At 43.3% G+C, this 22,189-nt stretch overlaps 2 protein-coding genes across 5 annotated transcripts; one reads left to right on the top strand and one right to left on the bottom strand.

The window, feature by feature from the left end:
- Nucleotides 1–2,104: 2,104 nt before the first annotated feature.
- Nucleotides 2,105–13,107, bottom strand: e2f1 (E2F transcription factor 1). The gene is made up of 7 exons (XM_026155241.2): nt 11,437–13,107; nt 11,098–11,197; nt 8,378–8,597; nt 8,075–8,227; nt 7,687–7,801; nt 7,315–7,597; nt 2,105–5,472 (listed from the first exon to the last, which is right to left on the bottom strand). Exons 1-7 carry the CDS (start codon nt 11,686–11,688, stop codon nt 5,231–5,233), a joined length of 1,365 nt encoding a protein of 454 aa, XP_026011026.1. The 5' UTR covers nt 11,689–13,107; the 3' UTR covers nt 2,105–5,230.
- Nucleotides 13,108–13,215: 108 nt separating this feature from the next.
- Nucleotides 13,216–21,450, top strand: znf341 (zinc finger protein 341). 4 transcript variants are annotated; one of them, XM_026154774.2, is made up of 16 exons: nt 13,216–13,336; nt 13,939–14,049; nt 15,173–15,363; nt 15,645–15,794; nt 15,882–16,205; nt 16,291–16,474; nt 16,617–16,707; nt 16,789–16,879; nt 16,959–17,124; nt 18,444–18,661; nt 18,782–18,990; nt 19,299–19,395; nt 19,589–19,721; nt 20,177–20,288; nt 20,380–20,450; nt 20,580–21,450. In XM_026154774.2, the coding sequence occupies exons 1-16, from the start codon at nt 13,306–13,308 to the stop codon at nt 21,119–21,121; spliced, it is 2,721 nt and encodes a 906-aa protein (XP_026010559.1). In that variant the 5' UTR covers nt 13,216–13,305; the 3' UTR covers nt 21,122–21,450. The 4 variants fall into 4 exon arrangements, with proteins under 4 accessions (XP_026010559.1, XP_026010560.1, XP_026010558.1 ...); XM_026154775.2 differs by having other exon boundaries at nt 16,614–16,707; nt 18,815–18,990; XM_026154773.2 differs by having other exon boundaries at nt 16,614–16,707.
- The last annotated feature ends 739 nt before the right edge of the window (nt 21,451–22,189 follow it).

Raw genomic sequence — 22,189 nt, 5'->3', positions numbered from 1 at the left:
AGTGGGTCCGGAAAATAAAGCACAAACAGAGGACTGACTTTCATCAGCAGAAAGGTTGCACAGACTCTTACTTTTTTTTCAACGTATGCCCCACCTGTTTCTGTAACACAAACACATCACACATTTCCCTGAATGATGTTGCAAGTGGACTGCAAGAGTGTAGCGCTCCCTCTAGTGGCATAGGGGCGACATTGCATTTACGTCAATATGATAAACAGCTGTGCAGTGGTTAGCGTGCAACCAAGAACCCGCAGGCCAGCTGGGGTATCTCTGTGTGAAGTTCTCGATGCCTTTTCATGGAGAACTCGCTACCCCACACATGCATGTTAGATTCACAGAGTCCACCCAGGAAAAAAATCCCATTACCATAAGTGAAACGACAATAATGTCAGTGATCAAATGCTGAGCAGCAGCACGGCACCACTGTGAGTCAGCCAGTCAAATGTGTGGTGATGGACTTGCAGGATTCGATGAATACATTTATGATTTATCATTTTTATATCACAAAGAACTAAAGATATATTTTTAAAGTCCTTTAGAGTCAATATAAAGGACTGAACCCTTCAGGAATTACAGCCATTTTTGCAGAGTGTCGTCATTTTCAAAAGCTCAAAAACTAATTGGACATTTGAGCAATTTCATTGTGGCTTGTCTCCTCACTGTTTAATTAAAGTGAAGTCATACGAGGCCTTCAGACTATAGCAAGTGCAGAGTTTGCCTTGTGTCATTTAAAGACTGCTTTGGCTGTAGAGTTCAAACTACAAGAAAGGAGAGGAAAAAGTCACCGTCTAAACAGTGACTGCTCATAAAAGAAGTAGGCCTATTTTGAATGTTCTGACTACAGTATAAAATGCCAGGGAGTTGAGAGAAATGCCTGTTTGTGCATATATCAGATTATCACTAACTTCAGGACTGATCTACAGCCAGTCTAACCCAGATTCCTCACATGCCACTTGGAAAATGCTGAGGGTGTAGCCTGTTACACTACCAGGTCACAAATACACATTGTTTAACTAATGACATGTGATACCACTGATTTCCTTTCCGATCTGATAAAATTCAGGGTGGCGTCTACGATACTGATCTGATACCGATACTTTGTACAAAAACTTAAGGTGTTATTGTAGTTCAAGTTATAGCATCATAATGATTACAGGACATCAGACTACTTGTTCTTATTGTTTAATTATGAAGAATTATTACATAGAAAAAAATTACTGAAGTTGTGTGTTAATTGATGCTATTTGAACACATATATCTTGTCATTTAACATGTATCAAATCACTTTTATTGTCACATCATTGCTGATACACTGGTGCAGCACATGTGAGTGAAATTCTTGTGTGCAAGCTTCACAAGCAACAGCGGTGTGCAAAATACAAGAAACACAAGAAACAAAGTAAAATATAAGAATAAGAAATATGAGAAATATAAGAATAAATATATGTACAAATATAAGAATGTATGCACATTACTAATTATGCATACATCTACACATACAGTACATATAGTATACGTGTATGGGTGTACATACATATATATACAGAAGTCAGCAGATGAATATTGTGCAAAAATGGGATTTATGTACAATATGGAGTGCATACGTGTTGTAGTTTCGATAAGTGACAGTGAAGTGTCTATGAAGTGTTAGTGGTCAGTGTTCAGCAGTCTGGTGGCCACAGTAGTGCTGTGCCACACTACAAAGTTTGGTATCAATCCAATAGCAGCTAAATACAGGGCCAGTATTACCAATATCAGTACCGACAAAGTATCAGTCCGATACCAATGCTAGTGTTGGTATCGATCCACCCACCTCTAAATTTTTTTTTTTTTTTTTTTTTAGCTCAGAAATGTATAGCACAGACTTTATGTGGCTCCTGTGCGACTTCCACTGCTAACCTTTGTGGGGGAAATGTTTTTGATAGTACTAAATTACAATCAGCCTTCTGAAGTAAACAAACATGGTTCAATAGAATACTAGTGAAGGTTTAACTACGTAATAACAAGACTTACCTAATGTAAAAGAAAGCATCATTAGTCTTAGGTAATAGCTACACCTCGTATTTTCTTTACATCACACAAAAACAATTTGCGACACAAATGATTCAAATGAAAATAGTTATTTTTATTTTGTCAAAAGACATTTCGATACAAAAGGGCATATTGGGATCCACAAGTAAATCACAAGTACAAACTTTAACCAGAATGAAGGAAGAAGAAAAAAAACAAAACAAGAAGATTGTTAAGTTTCTCGATAAGCCAGCACTGAGAACAGCAACTTAGTCAGGGCTGCACTCCGTTCACTTCTGTTCTCTTAAGCCACATCATTTTTTTAAAGATTTGTCAGTAGATCTGGATTTTATTTTGTACTCTAAGGTGACTTCAACAGAAAGAAATCTGCCTTTCAAAATGTGCATTTTATAGTGTTATAAATCTAGGATCAAATGTCATTTCATGATGAGTTCAATATAGCCCATTGTTTCAGAAAAATCCCACTTGTGCCCTTAAGCGTGCTTTGAATCTTACAATTGCAAAAGATTTGCGTTTAAACTGAAGGTGCAAAGTTTTTCAAACAAAAATCAAACAGATTCTACATACAACTAGCGGAAAATCAGGACGTCACACATTAAGATTTCCTGATCTGAATATTTTTAGGAACTTACTGCTTTACCTCAGCAAGGCACTTGCTGCATTTGTCCTGTGAAGCAGGGCGGCGAACACAATAGATGGGAGCTGAAGTCCAACACGGAGACGAAACGTGTTACATCATCTGTTATAAAAGGAGTCTAGTTGCTTGTAACAACAGTTGAAAACCTCTCAGATGGTATTTTGAAGATATACGGAAACAAGACAGCAGTTACAACATTTTAAAACATTTGGATGAGACTGAGGCACCCAAAGGCTACAAAATACTTCATGTACAACCTTAGAACAGCAATGTTGCCTGCAACATGACAAAAACTTAAATCTGAACTGTAAATAAGTTACAGATAAATCAATCAACAACAAAACAAAAAAAAGACTTCTCTTTTTCAAATTTTGGCACCACACGGCAATTCAAAGGTTGCACATGGACAACAGCTTAAGGCAGGAAAATGCACTGAGTAGAAAACACGGCAAAAATCTAAAAACGTGCTACGAATAAGAAGCTAATTGACAAATAGCACATTTAGAAATTAATGATTTGCGCGGATTTACAAAATAAAAGTCCCTTCCTGACAGAAAACAGATCAAAAAAAATTTTGTACCCTTTTTAAATAAATATTAAATTCGAAAAAATAAAAACAAAATGTGCATTTTCCACACGCATGCACCTGCACACAAAACCCAATATTTAAAGAATGATAGGGGGGGAAAAAATGTTAGCTTACATAACTTAGGACGAGAAAATACGACAGACATTTTTAACTACAATGATCATCTCATACTCTTGAGTACATGATGTGAAAATGTCTGTTATTGCCACATACTTCTGAAAATCAATATGGTTTCCTTAACAACACAACAAAAAATGAAAAAATAAAACAAAGTAGTACGTGCAGTGAAGCCGGTGTGCCCGTTGCAGAAGACACACAGAATCGATCACTCGCACCTAAGATAAGATGTACCACCCTGTTGACCTGACTGGGTACGGATTTAAGGCATGAACATCACAAACAACTTTCTGAACTGACTCGATGTGCATGTACTGAACAATAACAGGATGCGCCTGCTCTGAACTCTCAAGAATCCTTCCTGGAGTCGTCACTGCTTTACACTGATTGGATTGGTAAAAGTAAAGCTCCAGCTGTCTTTTGATTCACCCAGGACGACAAACAAACCACACTGAGCGCGTCCAGAAAACAATGACTAGTTTGGGAGGTCCGGGGTTCGGGACCTGCTGGAAGTTCCTCCCCACCTACACGACACGAACAGTCGGGTTGTTTCAGGAACTTCCATCTGCAGACATCCGGTGAACTCACTTGAACCTACAGCTAAAATATTTAAACGACAATTTTTTAAAACACACACCTTTAAAAATCTACCATTAACCTACGTAACGCCCACACACCTTTGCATCAAAACAGTTGATTTAAGACTTTGCTCTGCTCCGAACACCTGAGACTATGGCTAAACGCTTAGCTAACTAATAGAGAACAAATCAGTATTAGTTTTTACCCACCTGGTTTCCTGCACACTGACAAAACATACCTTAAGTTTTCAGGCTAAGTTCACATTGATCCTTCAAAGCAAGCGGCCATTTTTTTTGTCATGCAGTGGAATTTCTATCTTTGCCATTTTCATACTTTAAAGCGCTTGACTACTGTGCAGATGTTTTCTTTACAAAATGAAAAAGAAATTTAAAGTGTCGTGGTAAATCTTTTACCATTTATTAAGTTCCAGTTTCCTACAGTTTTTCCCCAGTTTTACTTTGTGTTAACAACAGCAACACTGTATCCAAATCCACTGACTGTGGTAGAGTTTGGGTCTGTGCAAATCTAATTTGGAGCTCACAATGAAGCCATGTTACCATTAAAAGGGAAAAGCCTTTTAAATTTGGGTTTTTAATGATCTCTGCGGGTGTGAAAGAAAAATAATAAACTACACCGCAACGCCAAAATGCTTCTGTAAAGCCCAGCTAGCCTCACTGAAGCAGCTTTGGGCTAAACGTGCTGGACGCGTGCGGAAGTTTCTCGTTTAGTCCGAGCCATCTGAGGAACAAACCTGAAGAGGTATAACATGTCAGTGTTAGAAACCAGCCCTAAGAGTCCCAATGCCACACACACACACACACACACACACACACACACACACACACACACACACACAAAACACCTGCACAATCCGCTTGGGAAAAAACATCAAACACAAAAACCTCACAAGGTACAAAATATGAAAATAACATTCATATAAATAATTTAAATAGCTATTCTAAAGCTAAACTCTTGGTCTAAAACTTTTGAATGGCCAAAGAGAAGTGCTAATGATATGCTGTACAATTTAGGGGGAATTATTTGAGATTTTAGTTAGGGTGGTATTTCGGGGAACACAATTAAAACAATACACAAAACATTTCTCCAAACTCCCACAATGAAAACACTACATTTTTGATAATGATGTGTCCATAAAATATTGATTCCCATTCTTTTTTTCTTCTTTTTTTGTTTTAAAGGAGCTCCAGATCACTGAGGAGAAGGCCTGAATTTATAATCATTTGCCCACGCGCTCCTCTTCTTTTGCTTTTTAACTTCTAATCGTCCCCCAAAACTTGTGACAGGTCACCAAAGTCACAGTCAAACAGTTCACTGATGCCTTCATGGTCCTCTAGTCCATAGTGGTAGTCGTGACTGTGAGGGGGGGACAAGTTGATGAAACCGTCCAATGGGAGAGGAAGGCCCTCTCCGTTCAGGAAGTCCGTAGAAGAGAGCGGTGAGAGATCAAAATCAGGTAGGTCTCCAAGGTTGGAGAATGGGTCGCCTCCCAGGATGGATTCTGTCACAGAAAGAGAAATGTAAGAAACAGTAAGAGATTAAAGAGAGGATTAAAGAGCTGCACCAACTTACAGTATAAGATCAGTGAAAATTATTTCAAAATAAATCATGAAAAGCTCAAGAATAAAAAATATGGAGCTGGAAATAAGCACAGTAAGTCCATTACCATGATCAAAACCAAGCTAAAGACCATAAATAAAACAATTTATTCTTAGTTTTGCATTAGGTACCAGTGTGCATAATATTTTATCTATGGGAGTCAGGAACACTTCAGCAGCAGTGCCTCAAGCAAAGCTTTTTCCACTGTAGACATTTTGACATGGCACAGCAGGAAGGGGATGACTGCATTCTACAAGTACTGATTAATACAATTAAAGCCACCTGTTTGATGACACAAAGTGTCAGCAGTGAAAACAGTGTCTCGAAAGAGTCACCAAGGACACTCTTTCGAGGATGCCAATGTTCACATTTTGGACAGAGAGGACAGATGGTTTGAAAGAGGAGTGAAAGAAGCCATCTATGTCCACTGTGAGCGACCATCTTTGAACAGAGGCGGTGGTTTACGACACCAACTCTCTGCCATCTATAATCCAGTTTTGAGATCTCTCCCCAGACGCCTTAACGCCCACTCACATCCTGGGCCATCTGACCTCAGGAATTCGCATGATAAGGTGGGGCCAGGTTTCACAATGAACACACCCGAAACTCTGGCTGATTGGGACACACACCCAGTTTCACACCTTGGCTCAGGCGATTAGAGGATCATCAGGGGGTCCTTTTGTCCCTCTGTGGGGGGAAACTCCCACTAGGTTTATATCTGGGACTCTCCACCATTTGACCTTAGAACTGAAGAAGCTTCTCGGATGAGAGGTGAAACGTCTTCAAGCAACTTAAAGAAGTCCAGACGCTTTTCTTTGCAAGCTCCTTAGACTACAATGACCTGGATGACTGAGAACCTTCACAGACATGTTGCAAATGCCATTTCTAGTAAATACACAACTCGCTCCAACCGACACAACAGCAAAATGTCGAAAGTCTCATATTACAAGACTAAGTGTCTACTTTATTAAAAAAAAAAAAAGTGTTACAAAGTTTCTGAACTGAGCCAGACTAAATGTATATATTGGGATAATTGGTAGTAGTTTTAATTTATTCTTACTTTGTCAAATCTGTAACAGAAATAGCAGAAATCTAAGCTTCATTTACCTTTTTGGGGTTTTAGCACTAAAATGTGTTAATTTTACAATAATGATTACAGGATGTAGTTATGCTTTGCTGTGTTAAATCCTACATCAATATGGACAATATTATGGGAAGGATTATCATCATCTATATAGCTTTTGGGAACCCTATTATTATAAAACTCAAAGCCTCACAAGTTCTATATAATCAGAACAAACTGTGACATCATGTCAATGTTACATGTTCACTGTTGACATTGTGTTTATGTTAATGTGTTCCTGTATGTTTCTAGATACATTCTGATAAACTATTTTTAGTGCAGCGGCACTTTATGAGACGTGGAGTGTGCCGCCATCCATATGTCCTTGGTGAAATTTAAGCAAAATTGTGGGACTTCCTGCCAAGTTTGATATGTTATTAATTCCACCTATTTGCTGTTCTCCTTCTTCGGTTACCTGTGAAGCAAATATTTGCTTCAAAAACTTCCAGGAAATATATCAGTCCAAGAAAGGTGAGGCAAACATTCCCCTCATGTTTTGTCTGCACTGGCTAAAATATAAATGTTGGAAACAGACTGTGTTACGCAGAAGTGGCCTTAAAATAGTTCCTGATGATAATTATACAAATTAATACATAAATGTGGTTTATTTACAACACTCACCTGTGTCGCCACCTAACACCAGTGATGAGGGGTCCTGTTGCGACACTGCTGTTACAGTGGATGATGTGGATGCTGGAGATGATAAACCCACTTCCAGGGCTGTTGAGCAGGTTCTGGGTTGTGATTGGTCGGTGGGTTGTGTGGAAGGTTGAACAAGGGAAGGGTCGGCAATGGGTTTAGAGGGACTGCCTCCTGTCACAGGGCTGCAGACGCCAGAGCTGTCTTCTGGACAGAGGAAGACGTCGATCGGACCTCGCGTGCTCTTCAGCGACACCTGGTAACCCTGGGATGTGCATGCAGATGTGCAGATTAGCAGAAACTCCAACAACAGTGAGTCCAGTGACCTGGGCAAAATGTTTTCAAAGCTTTTACCTCAGAGGGTTCTGAAACTTGCATCTGGGTTTCTGGTGGAGCTCTGATCACCATAACCAGCTGGTCGGGGGAATCGAACGACTGCCTCAAGTCCTGACAGCGCACATACCCCAACGTGATGAACTCAGCGATTAAGGAATAATTTCATATATTCATTAATGTAAATGTTTAGGCCATCTGTTTTTTGACATCTGTTTCTGAGTGACGCACAAGTCACGAGCATCACGTGTCCAGCTCAGCTCCACTGCTGCTGCCAGAGCCACTTTCTGTTTAACAGCTCATCACTTAGAGATCACAGAGCTGTGCACACGTGACGAGTCTGCACACGGCAACACTCAGAGCTCTGTAACCACTTCAGACAACCTGATACTCAAAACAAAAAGGATATTTTTTGTTCTGTGGGTCCTCTGTGAGCAATCTGAGCTGCAGATTGCATTTGGAAATGAGCTCATCCAGCTGCTCCTCAGCATCTGTGAGGTCACACACCTCCCTCTGCAGCTCCTTATGGCGGGAAACCAGAGCCGCATCAATGCGATTACCGCTGCAGGGGTAGACGAGAGAAAAACTGACTGCTTAGGGTCACCAGATACACACACACACACACCAAGCACTCAAATTTATTCTGCCACAGTTCTTGCTCCCGTTCCCAGATTTCTTTCATTTGCTGTTTTAGGCGTCTTTGAACACTTACAGCCACTGGATGTTGTTCTTTGACTTCTTGGAGATGAGCTGGATCCCCTCCAGGACATTGGTTATGTCGTAGATGCGTCTCTTCTGAACATCGAGCACCTGAGACGCCCAGTTCAGATCCACCACGCCGTCGGCCGACTGGGACAACAGGTCCAGAAAGCGCTTGGTGGTCAGGTTCAAAGAAGTGTCATACCGAGACTTCTCTGCCGTGGTCCGAGGAACTGGGCAGAAAGAGAATACATACAAGAATGAAAAGAAATGCACATATTACTGGTCTAGAGCGTAAGCTGAGACAGCGGTTTGCGGTGGGCAAAAGGTTCAAATGAAGATTATCAGTCACTTTAAAAAAATGGGACTCTTCAGCATCAAAAGAACTTAACCATTCTCTTCTGCTACTGCTTATTCTAGCTGCCTTAGGGCGAGAGGCAGAGTACACCCTGGACAGGTTGCCAGTCTGTCAGAGGGCTAACACATAGAGACAGACAACAACACACTCAGTCACACCAATGGGCAATTTAGGGTTACAATTAACCTAACCCACACTGACTACAATGTCTTCAGACAGTGGGAGGAAGCCAGAGTACCTGGAGAGAACACAAACGCAAACTCCACAGAGAAGGATCCTGGCCTGATGGTGGAATGAACTGAACTCAGGACACATTTGCTGTGAGGCAACAGTGCTAACCACTGTGCTTTTGATACCGTATTTTCACGACCATAAGGCGCACTTAAAAGTCTTAGATTTTCTTCAAAAAGTGCGGCGCGCCCTATGTGTTGTAAGGAGGACGTAGTAGAGAACACCATGAGAACGTTAAAGGGTGAAGTGTGGGCGTTGATCGTATATACCGGGACAATCGCACATACCTGTATAAAAGAACAGGTATGTGCATTATGCAGGACATCGTTGTTTTAACAACCCTGAAAATGGCAAAGAGACACGCTTACGAAGCACAGTTTAAACTGAAGGCCATCAGCTACGCGGAGGAACATGGAAATCGAGCAGCGGCGAGAGAATTTAAGATTAACGAATCGATGGTTCGCAAATGGAGGAAGCTGGAAAACAAGCTCCGGCAGGTCAAGAAAACGCAGCTGAGTTTCCGCGGACATAAGGCGAGGTGGCCCGAGTTGGAGGAAAGACTCGAGCGGTGGATCATCGAGCAAAGAGCGAGCGGGAGAAGCGTTTCGACGGTCACCATTCGGCTAAAAGCAGTTTCACTAGCTGAAGAGATGAACATTGAACATTTCCAAGGAGGTCCGTCTTGGTGCTTTCGTTTTATGAAACGGTGCCATTTTTCCATCCGGACCAGGACTACGGTAGCGCAGCAACTTCCAGCGGATTATAAGGAAAAGCTGGCCATCTTCCGCTCCTACTGCAGCAAACACATCGGGGACAAAAACATCCAGCCCAGCCACATCACAAACATGGACGAGGTCCCGCTCACTTTTGACATCCCGGTGAGTCACACTGTGGAGAAGAAGGGGACCAGCACGGTAGCGTGCCCATCTCACAGCCGATGTGAAAAAACTTGTGAAGCAAATGAACTGTGAGCTTGCTGTCATTCCGGGAGGCCTGACAAAGGAACTCCAACCGCTGGACATCGGTGTGAACCGCCCGTTCAAAGTAAGGCTGCGAGCGGCCTGGGAGCGATGGATGACCGGTGGAGACCACAGTTTCACTAAGAGTGGAAGGCAGCGCCGGGCGAGTTACGCCACAATTTGCCAATGGATTGTAGATGCTTGGGCTAACATGTCTGCTGGCACTGTTGTTCGAGCTTTCGCAAAAGCCGGCATCGTTTCCGAGGAGCCGCACGGCACGGAAAGTGACTCTGACGGTGAAGACAGTGAACCTGGCATGTTTGATGGAGATTTAGCGCAGCTGTTCAATTCAGACACAGAGGATGAGGACTTCGATGGGTTTAATTGATGATAAAAATGTGAGTACCAAACTCAGTTTTGCTCCTGCTTTATTTTTAAATACGCACACTTGTATGCTTGTGTGTTGTTGATGATGACGATTACCGGCCTTAGAAATGTGAGTAAGGTACCGAATTCAGGTTTGCTCCCGCTTTATTTTTAAATACGCATACGGTACTTGTATGCGCCCTATGGTCCAGTGCGCCTTATGTGTGTGTTAAATACAGTAATGGCACACATAACTGAGACTGCGCCTTTTAGCACAGTGCGCCTTATGGTCGTGAAAATACGGTATATAAAAATAAAGAATTCCCCCCTCGCTCCTCTCTGCTATGGATGCAAAGTTGCTTTGCATCCATCTCCTTCCAAACAGATCCCAGTGGAAATCCACATGGACTGCATTTCTAACAATTCAGAAGTCTATCTTGCATGAGGGATAGACTCATATTTCTACATTATACCAATTAATATAATGTGTGTGTCACGTGTAGCTTTTCCGTTTCAAGTCCATCATTTGATCCTTTTGGTGCATGCAGTGAGCCCAAATACTGCAAATGAAAGGGATCAAATGAACTGATAAATCGCAACGCCTCTTCTCTTGCTCCATTCTCAAAAAAACAGTCTCTCCATTATTTGAATAGAAAGATATTTGTAAGTTTCTCTCACTACAGCCAGCCTGGAGGAGACAGGATGACAGGCCGCGCTGATAAAAGAACAGCTGCTTTTATGACAATGACTGAGAGCAAAGGTGAGCAAGGATGTGTGGGCGAGGATTTTTTAGAGCGGGGTGTGGGCTGTCAGCTGTACCTCTGGGAGGAGCAGGAGTGGAAAGCGGTGCCTGGCCTGTGGAAGGTCGAGTGGTGCTGACATACTGATGGTCACTGTCCAGGTCCAACTTCCTTTTTACCTGAAGGAACACACGTCTGGAGTAAGAAACAGACGTAAGACAGTAACAGACTAACTGCTGACACAGACACGCACTGTTTACGAGCAGAGAAATGTGAAAATGATACCAGCAACAGGTGGGTAACTTACAGCAGCTCTGCTACGTGCAGTATGTAAACGAACAACTCCTCAGTTTAACCACTTCCCTTATTGCTCTTTCACTTTCTCTCTCCCCTTTCCTCCCACACCTCCCTTCCTCACCGGTGGCCTTCCCAGAGACGGTCTCCTCTTGTCCTGGATCCCTACGTCAGCTGGGCCCTGCGGAGTGGCGAACAGCAGGATCTCCCCCGTGCTCGTCGGGGCAGGGGCTGGGTGGAGTCCTTCATTGCTGGGGCTGGTGATAATCACTATCTGGTGGTCCTCGTCCAAGTTGATACTCCCAGAGTTCAGCAAAGTCTCAAAGTCTGCTAACAGATCCTCCGATGTCTGCCCTGTTATCAGAGTCTCTGACATTGCAGTGTGTCACCAGGAGCCCCTCTTCACTGGACTTGGGTGGCGGTGGTTGTGGTAGTTATAAACTAAGGTGCTGTTATGACAGTATCAGCACCGACTCACATCTGCCATTTTTTTGTGAATAAAGGCAACAAGGGTGAATTCTCGTGAAAACTGTCTCGAATGAGTTCATTAGCAGGTGGAACATTTCATAAACTGTTTTATTTTGTTACACATTTTGATTACACCACAGCAATGTAAAGCCACGTCCTAAAACTCAGACTGAGGCTGAAACAGCAAGCCAGGGTGTGCTGCCAAACAGGAAATTTGGCACATGAAATATTGCTAAATGCATACTATAAAAGCTCCGCCGCGAATAAGTTATCAGAGAACCAGTCCGAAACTGGCCGTGGGAGAAATCCAGTCAGGCAAGCTAGCAAAGGGAGCAAGCTAACCTTTTGTTTTCATCTCTCCTGTCAGTACAGTAGAGCCGAGGCCTGGCCACACTGCCCCTGAACAGCTACCACCCCGGCTAACGAGCTAGCTTCCAACCAAATGACAAAGACTCGAACAGGGTCACAAAACAAACTCGAGCAGCCGCCAAACTAGCAGGTCACGCCGGTAGAACAATATTACTTCTCCTTGTATTAAACACCGAGCGAAGTTAAGAGGCTATTAAAACTTTACAGCAGCTTACAGAAGTGAGCGATGAGAACAAAATATCCACGCAGCAAAAAAGCATCACGGGAACTTAAAATCATCTTTGAGACTATATCTATAAAAGCGAGCATCAGTCCAGCGGATAGTACATAGATGTGGTCGAATATGAATATATAGGGCAGATTAGCATGTTAGCTAACTTATTAGCGGCAGTTGTTCAATCCCCTTGTTTTGTTGGGGCACGCAGGAAGCAGTCCGACAAAATTGGAAATATAAGCACATAAAGCGGCGAAAAACAAGCGCACGGTTTAACATAACAATCGGTGGACCTCGCCTGCTCACCCCGGCCGCAATCCACCCGTTAAAACGCCGTCATTACCCCGTTATCGTCCTTTATTGTTGTTTTTGTCTCAGCTGATCTACATCTAAACAAGCCCCTGACGGTTTTCGCGCGAAATCTTTTTTGCCGCGAAACCAACACGTGCGCCAAGCAGTCGGTTGGGATTGGTCCGAGCTGTGCGCTTTTCGCGGGGCGGGGCCGAGGAGCTCTGATTGGCAGAAGCGGGTGTCTGTCACGTCACGAACGCAGATAAATCGATGAAAAGCGCGTTCGCGGAACTTGGAAAATAAAGCATTTTATTTTAGTTGAAGCAAATATATTTAGTTTATTAGGCTGATGTCAAGCAAGTTGTTTGTAATTAATATAAATTTACATTTTTGTTGTTGTCGGAGTAAAAAAAAAACTATTAACCGCAGTTCTTCTTGCCGGTCTCGCGTTCGAGAAGAGTTTCTCACAAATAATAATAATAATACTACTACTACTACTACTACTAATAATAATAATAACAACAACAATAATAATAACATTAATAATAATAAAACATGTCTGGGTGAAAGCGATTTTCCTTAGTTAAGCAGTTACCTCAAGAGGCAGCCATAAGTAATCGAGCGCCTACCACCCAGTAGGAGTGCTACAAGATGGCGCAGGCAATATTTGAGGTGCTGGAAGGTATGAGTATTTATTTATTTGCAGCGTAATTACAGTTACCCAAAACGTTTGCTCCTACTTTAGATATTTCACTGATGTAGGCCCATTCGGAAACGCAGAAAAATAACGTAAATCCACGTACAAGCCTCTGGTTTTGTTTCAATCAGGAAAACAGCACATAGGAAGGACTCTGTATGAATGTAAACAAACAAAGTGATTAAACACTTTTTCGACCTAACGGACAGCTTATTATTAATCGTAGTCATCGTATTGCAGTCAGATGGTAAATGTATTTACATTTCAGGGTGATTTTCTTTCCTTCAGGCCCTCTTAATGACAAGACTTTGTAATATTACTGGACTAACAGCCTGTTTGTTGTAAATGGATTATTACTGTTTTTGTTATTGTAAGTGAGTACAGTATCAGGAGATTACTGTACGCAGATTTGAAGTGGATGTAGAGATATCCTTATCGAAAGCTGTTAGTCTTCCACACTAATATTGCTTCTGATCACAGTTGATTAGATAAAACTACTAATTCATGTTTAGACATTTCAGTAAGTCATGCATCAGACTAAAATGGATCTTTGCAGCAGGTGAATTCTTCTTCTTCTTACTCTTCAGGCATGGACAATCAGACAGTGCTGGCAGTCCAGTCACTGCTAGACAGCCAAGGAGGTGTTCCTGACCCAAACAACCAAAACGTCTCTGGGACGCCAACAATCCAGTCTATGGGTATGTAATAGCATGCACAGCTGTGGGACAGGCTGTGTCATTGTCCTGTTATTCTTTTATGTCAAGAGACATGTCATCCATCCATCCATTTTCTGACGCCTATCTGGGTCTGGGTTTTTGGGCAGAAGGAGAGATGCCCGCCCATCTCTCCTAGCTAATCCAGGAGGACACCAAGACATTCCTAAGCCAGCTGAGATATTTCTCTTCATTCTGTCCTGGATTTTGCCCAGTGCATTCTAAAGGGAGGATGTGTCGGAAAAATCCCTCAGGTAGCAGGTATTTTTGCCAGAATCACCTCAACTGGCTCCTTTCAGTGTGGAAGAGGATCAGACAAAGGGCAATTCAGAAAACCCCAATACCAAGAACTAAAAATAGAGAACAGTTTACCCTGCCTAGGAGAGGGTTACCAAGGCCCAACCATGGAGTCAGACATGTGGCTTGAGGCAGAGCGCCTGGTGGTCAGGCCTTATCCACGGGGCCTGTCCAGGCATAGCCAGAATGAGCAACAATGAGCCCACCACAAACAAAAGGTACCACAGGGGTTCGGTGCCTTGTGGATTGGGTGGCGGTCAGTGACCCTGGTGGTTGGATTCAGTTTAATTTGATTAATCATCGCAGAGACCAAGGTTCTTGAAAAGTCTTGTCGTCAGATCAGCTTATTAAGTAAATGTCAGTTAAAACAATTTAAGTAGTTTATAAGCACATGTTTTTCATCCTGATGTTATTGCAGCTCATATTTGTGTCACATAACAAAAACCTTACACAAAAAGAAGAATCTAGAGGCAAGAATTTGACACGTTATTACGGTTGTGTTATTAGTTAGTTAGCTATTAGCTGGTTCATCAAACCAAAATGAGGTCCTCGTGACAGACTCGACTGCTAGTTTAATTTATCTGGTGGTGCACACTTTTTGCTGTGAAATGATGTCATCGTGTGCAGTCTTTGAAAAATACTTTTCCGCTAAAATAGCTATTAAAGCCAAGTGCATCACTGCAAAAACATTAAAGGATGAATATCACCACCCATTAAATGTCCAAAAGTGCATTAAGATCCTCAAAATTGACTCATGTGTGTCTTTTTTTCCCCCGTCTGCTGTTTCTTGCTGCCTAAAACCTTTATACAGACGACGAAGACGTGTTCCTGTGTGGGAAGTGTAAAAAACAGTTCAACTCTTTGCCTGCTTTCATGACGCACAAGAGGGAGCAGTGCCAGTCTAGCACCCCTTCTCTGTCCACAGTGTCCTTGGCCTCCACCAATGCTTACACGCCTGTCCCGTCTATTAGTTCGGTACCGCAGACTCCTGCCAACAGACAGGTGAGAAAAGCAAAAGGGCAATTTATCTGTGGGGGTGATAAATAACTTGCTCGGTTTAATAAGTTAGTTGTGCAGAGTGCAGAGCTTAAAGCAGTAATAAAACTGATAAGAAATGTAAGGAGAAGTGGGAAAGAGGTAATGGTCTGAGGTAAAGCTGACCTGATGGTAAAAGTATTTTATAAATACGTTATATAAGAGGCCAGGACTGTAAAGGAAAAAAGATTTTGTTATAATGATTCAAAAAGCAGCTGATGTGACTGTTTAACTTGGCACTCACACAGGTGTCCACCTACATCACAGTCCCTCCCTCCCCTTTGACGCACACTCTGGTCCAAGGCAACGTGCTCGTCAGCGATGACATCCTCATGTCTGCCATCTCAGCCTTCACCTCCATCGACCAGCCCATGGCCCCCATGCAGACTCCCATACAGGTACTGTTTGCTTCCTTCTCTCTTTCACGCCCAGCATTTGAATTTATTACATCCTGTCACCAAATCTGTGCGCTTCCTTTATGACAGAGTAACCTGAGCATGCACACAGCCGGTGTGTCCTACTTACAGCACCATCACCACCACCTCCATCACCTTCATCAACCGCAGCAGCAGCCCCCGCAGCAGCAGCAGCAACAACAACAACAACAGCAGCAGCAGCAGCCGCCCTCCCATCCCCTGCCACCTGCACAGCCCACCCAGCAGACACTCACTTCCCAGGTCCCGGCGAGCCACAGCAACTCAGTGGTGCAGGTGTACAGCACTCTGCCCCACATGGTCGGAGGTGGAGGGGGTGGCGGGGGTGGAGCTGAGATCCACACACTGGGTTTGCAGCCTTTCCATCCTGTGCAAGTGAGTGAGGCTTGCTGTTTGGTTGCCGTCGCAGTGGTTAAAATGATACGTTTCCAGTTTCTGTGACCATGCGTGTCTTCCTCAGGTGCCCAGTCAGGGTGTGGAGAGTCATTCGTTCACAACCCCTCCCGTGTACAGCCCCGGGAAGCAGGGCACCAAAACCAAGACCTGCAGCATCACTGCCAGCATGGCGGAGCTGGGTGACTTTGAAAAGGTTATCGTTCCCAAGCGACCGAGGAACTGTAAAAAAAGCTCAGATGGAGTCGCAGGTATGTGTGGAAAAAGATTACATTTGTAGGCTACAGTTTTTATCTAATGGAACTGTAGAAGACAACATGATGGATGTTTATATAAACTGTATTAACTGTTTATATAAACTGTATTAATTGTCTGAATTGGACTCCTCAGCAGAGCAGCTCAAGGGAAAAGGTCCGAAGCTCAAATGTAACTTCTGTGACAAAGTCTTCTCGAAAAACTTTGATCTCCAGCAGCACATTAGGAGGTGAGTTGCTTTCCAGGATGTAGAATCGACCAACTTTAAAGCTGAAATAAAGGATTCATTAAAACAATTTCCCTCTTGCAGCCACACGGGAGAGAAACCGTTTCAGTGCATCGTCTGTGGCCGAGCCTTCGCGCAGAAGTCCAATGTGAAGAAACACATGCAGACACACAAGGTGCTGTGATATAGAGGTATCTGCATGATGTATTTAAATTTTAATCAACACACTAACAACAGCTGTCTTTATCTTACAGGTGTGGCCTATGAGCGTGGCCAGCACTGTGTCTAGACTACCAATCACAGTAAAGGTGGTGCCAGTGCCCCCCAGTGAGGAAGAAGAAGGCGGGGAACAGCAGCAGGAAAGTGAGCGGGATGAGGACGGGATGCAGGAAACACAAACAGAGGAGCCAACGCAAGCAGGTACCGTCTGTTAAATAGCACACTGTGAAAAACACACTGCAAGCAGAGCCCGGTGTAGATCCAGAACCCACTGAAGAGACTAAGGCCCAGTTTACTTACACATTGTCAGTACAAAACTGGGCTTGTTTTACTCTCCCTTTATGTATTTTTGGGAGTTTACTAACATTTGCTAACTGTGCTTATATCTGACGCAGAACAAAAGCATGTTTTTGCATTTGATATTAAATGAACTGACTGCACCTGTGTTTAGAAAGCAGCACAGCTTTTGTAAATCATCTGTAAAACTAACCACACATATGAGCGCTTTTTGGAGATTGTACTTGCATGGTATTTTGTCACGTTTAGTTAATCTTGCCGTATATGCCCTGTCTGACCTGGGAATACTTCAGGATCTCCCAAGAGGAACTAGAAAATGTTGCTGACGACAAAGACATCTGGGACACTTTGCCACTGCGACCTGATTTCCAGATAAGCACGAGTTAATCAATGGATTTCAAAAAGTTTGCTTAAAATGTTATTCAGAACATCAACAATTGAAACTCAGGAGAAAAGGGCTATGTAAAGTTAGAAGTAACGATCAGCTACAACACGAGACAATTTTAAAAGTAAAGTAAAAAATGTACCTGATTTAAATTTGGTCAAACTTCTCTTCGAGATTGCATCCTCGCACACTTCTGGACTGTTTCCAGTCTCACAGGAAGTCCTGTTCTGACCCTTTGTACCACTGACTTCCTGTGTCGAACCAACCTGACTGTCATGTTGAGACCAAACTGCAGTTTTTCACAGGGTCCAAGCCCAGATGTGGTGCTCCAGGTCAGGACCATGACCAGGCACAGACACTTTACCACCTCAGGTCCTGTGATAAAGTTCTACTGTTTAATATTGTGACATCTAAGTAGGAGCTTTCTAGGCAAACGCTCTGAACTCCTGGAGCAAAGCAGTCAGCTCAGTACTACTCAGCACATTTGCCTCCTTTGTAGTCCTCGCCAAAATGACAGCTGATAGGTCTGACGCTGACACTGCCTGACACCAAGTCAGAGTGAATGAGCGAGCCAGAAATAGCAGCATCAGTGAAATCATTCCAGTGATTCTAAGGAGATAACGTTGAATGTGACAGCAGCCAGGTTTAAATCAGGCGGGCAGATTGCTGCTGTGTCCCTCAGCTGTAGAGGTGTGGCGGTGTTCCTCAAGAAGTCTGTTTTTGTCAGTAACAGTGACTGTCACTGATAAATCAGCCTCTACTGTCTTTTCATTGTTATGGTTTCTTGACACATGTGGACACTCACAGCCCTCACTGTTAACTCACTGCTTGACTGCAGAAGCACCTGGGGAGCTGGAGGAGAGAGTGGCCGAGGTTCGGGCTGATCCAGAGGGCAGCCAAGTGGAGGATGTGCAGAGCAGGCAGAACCAGCAGTGCCCGGCTCAGACCAAACAGATCGTGGTGATAGACAGCTCCTACCAGTGCCAGTTCTGCGCCAGCAGGTTTAAGACCTACTTCCAGCTCAAGTCCCACCTGACCCAACACAAGGGGGAGCAGGTGAGTCATAAAGACATGATGGGTACACATTAGAAAACTGTGCTGATGAGTTGGATTGACTGAAAACGTCCAGACACACACGGGGTTAGTCACTCGGACTTTGTGACTGTTTTCCTGCAGGTTTATAAGTGTGTGTTAAAATCATGCTCCCAGACCTTCCAGATTCTGGATCAGTTTTTGGAACACATCCGGACGCACCAGGAGCAACTGACCTACCGCTGCCACCTGTGCAGCAAGGTGTTCCCCTCGCTCTTTGAGCTGGGACTCCACCAGTACTCCCATTCCCTCTGCCCGCAGCAAAATACACGCAAGGAGGCCACCGTGTACAGGTCAGCTCAAGCACTTATCCTCGAGTGGAAGGAGTAGAGAGAAGAAGTTTGGAGAGGTGGAGAGAGCCTGCTTGCATAAATCCCATAACACATATGTCATATTCCTTTGTTGCATAGTTTGTCTTGAGCAGGTCTCACGTTCACTGTTCTGCTGCTGTAAATAATCACTTGTACTTTTGCCTGTAGCAAAAATTATATATCACGTCTTACTCTGAACTGCATGTCTACTAGTCATTTCTACAGTTGTCAGACTGAATGCGCTTCTTCATAGGATTTGTTAACAGTGACAGTTTACGTTTTTCCTTCAGATGTGTGAAATGCCAAAGCCGATATTCTACGCAAGAAGCGTTAGAGCAACACCTGCTAACTGCATCGCACAGCTTTCCCTGCCCACACTGTCAAAAGGTACACTATGACACACCCGACGTTTCACCTTTTATTCACTGTGTATGCACATGTTAAAGTAGGCTTCAGATTCCCTGTGCCTAATGCAACTTGGCTTGAATGGTTTAGTTCATGAACATAGGTTTGAGCTGTTTGAGGCGTTTTGTTTCCCGTGTCAGTTCAGTCTCTGACTCACGCCCTTTGCGACCATCAGGTCTTCCCATGTGAAAGATACTTCAGACGCCACCTCCCCACTCACGGCGTTGGCGGCAGGTTCAAGTGTCAGATCTGCAAGAAGGCCTTTAAGACGGAGCACTACCTCAAACTGCACACACGGATTCACTCAGGTTATCTTTTCATCTGTTTGGCTATGTTGTATGACCTCATGCACCGCAGACTATATGCAAAACATGCACAGTTTCCCTTCTGTTCAGTTATTATGAAGGAGGTATTTATTAATGTCAGAGGAAATTAGGTGGTCACAGTTGCTCCAAGTGACTAAGAACAGCAACTATTAATACAATGTATTACAATGTTACAAAATAGCTCTAATATATACAGATACATACAATGGAAGACTATGGGACTGGAATAACAGGACAGACTAGAGCAGACAACAGACAGGTAACGATTAAGTCAAGGCTGCATGATAAGAAGGTGCTGAGAGGGGTGGGTTGTAAGGTGGTCTGCAGATGTGCAGTGACTCTAGACTGGTTTTAGCATCTCATGAGATGTGAACACCCGATTTTGTTCGCTGTGCATACAGCTTAGGCGTAAGTTTAATGCTGATTCCATTTTCTAGGTGAAAAGCCATATAAATGTTCCCTCTGTGAGGCGACGTTCAACAGGAAAGACAAAGTGAAGCGACACATGCTCATTCATGAACCCTTTAAGAAATACAAGTGTCCTTTCAGGTGAGACCTTTAAGTGGGAAAGCCCTGTTCTCTTCTGTTTGTTTTTCCTTTTCTAAAAGTTATTCACTCTTGTTTTTCTCATTTTCATCAGGACACATGTCGGTTGCACCAAAGAATTCAACAGACCAGACAAACTCAAGGCCCACATCCTGTCACACTCTGGTGAGTGGATAACACCAAGAATATTTTTGAGGAAAAAGATGAAGAAGCACTGTTAGGGATCTTCTGTATTCCAGATACAGTATGTATATGCGAATATTTTAATGCATCATCACATGAACTTTTTTCCAGGTATCAAGCCCTACAAGTGTCTGTTCTGTCAGAAGGCGTTCAGCCGCAGGGCTCACATGCTCGAGCATCAGCAGTCCCACACTGATAACTACCGCTTCCGTTGCTCCACCTGCAACAAGGGCTTCACCAGGCAGAGCTATTACAGAGATCACAAATGTCCTGCCGCAGGAAATGAGCTGGAAGCAGAAATGGGGACGGGAGAAATGGAGGGAGACGAGGTAGAGGAGGCTGAGGAGAAGGACGGAGAGGATGAGCAGAGAAGAAACGGGTTTACGAGAAAAGCAAAAAGGACGGAGACAGGGGGAGATGATGGAGCGGTGGGCAATGGCATAAATGGCATCCGGCAGCAAGTGGAAACACATGGGGAGGCGGGAGAGGAGAGAAGGAATGATGAGGGCTGTCAGGCTGTGCTGTCCATCAGCACCATCGAAAGGCAGACAAAGGGAGAAGAGGAGGAGGATGACGGGGTGAATCATGGTGGAGGAGGACTGGAGCAGATTTCAAGCGATGACCAAAGCTGTTTGCAGCAGCCATGTTTGTAGTCCTAATGCCAAGTCCGAATGTTTCCAGGACCAGTCGACAAGCTTTGTTATCCTTTTTTTTATTATTTAAACCACACATTTACATAACATTATTTGTTTTAAATTAAAACGTCATTTAAATTATTACACTGGATTAACAGGAACTGGAAGATTTGAAGGATCTGTTGGATCTATGTTGCCCAGTGGAAAGTTTCTAAATTCTTGTATTATGTGCAGGTTCAAACCACGCCGGCTCCGTCACAACATAATCTCAAGCCTTTGCCAAAATGTTCTGTTTTCATGTCATTTCATGTAACGACAAATAAAATTACTTTAAGGTTTGTACGTGACTCAAAGTGTAATTGTGTCTATTTAAATGCATGTTAGTGCATGTTTTAGTGCAGGTGCCACCAAAGCTGCTGACGTTATAATGGTTTCAGTTTTGGCTTTGGTTGGGTCACTCAGCGAGTCTGAGAAGCATTTCAAAGCAGCTCTGGGGGAAAGGGGAACTTCTGGGGAACTCCTCATCAATGCACTCAAGAGTATTTTGGTAGGCTGGCCACTGCTGGGATGGGTCACCACACTTCCAGGTTTTCTGTTTGGGTAATGGGTCTTATCGTGGCTCACTAGAGTCCCAAAGCCTTAGAAATGCCTTTCTTTTACCTGCTTCACTTACCTCTTGGTCTAGATCATAGGTGTCAAACTCTGGCCCGCAGCCTAATTACATTTGGCCCGCGAAGCCATACCAAATTATTATTAGAGCTGGCCTACTGGTATTATACAGCTAATATATATATTGTTTAGTATTAAGCTTTGCTTGTTCCATATTCAGTTTTTCAGCAAAACTTGTTTGAGTCCATAAGAAGAGATTCATTCTTAAATCTGGAGGAAGATTTTTTTCCAATAAATATTAATGTTAGCCCGCGACCTTGTTCCAGTTTTGAATTTTGGCCCACTGTGAATTTGAGTTTGACACCCCTGGTCTAGATAATGAAATTTATTTCAAACTTCTGATAAAAAAATGGGGTTAATTACATTTAATTCATGATTTAACAATAGGGGGTGATTACTTTTTCATACAGGTTTAAC

Source organism: Astatotilapia calliptera, chromosome 20 (genome assembly GCF_964374335.1).
Source record: "Astatotilapia calliptera chromosome 20, fAstCal68.1, whole genome shotgun sequence".
NCBI lineage: Eukaryota > Metazoa > Chordata > Actinopteri > Cichliformes > Cichlidae > Astatotilapia > Astatotilapia calliptera.
The sequence above is the reverse complement of the archived record's forward strand: the minus strand, read 5'-3'. Positions and strand labels throughout refer to the sequence as shown.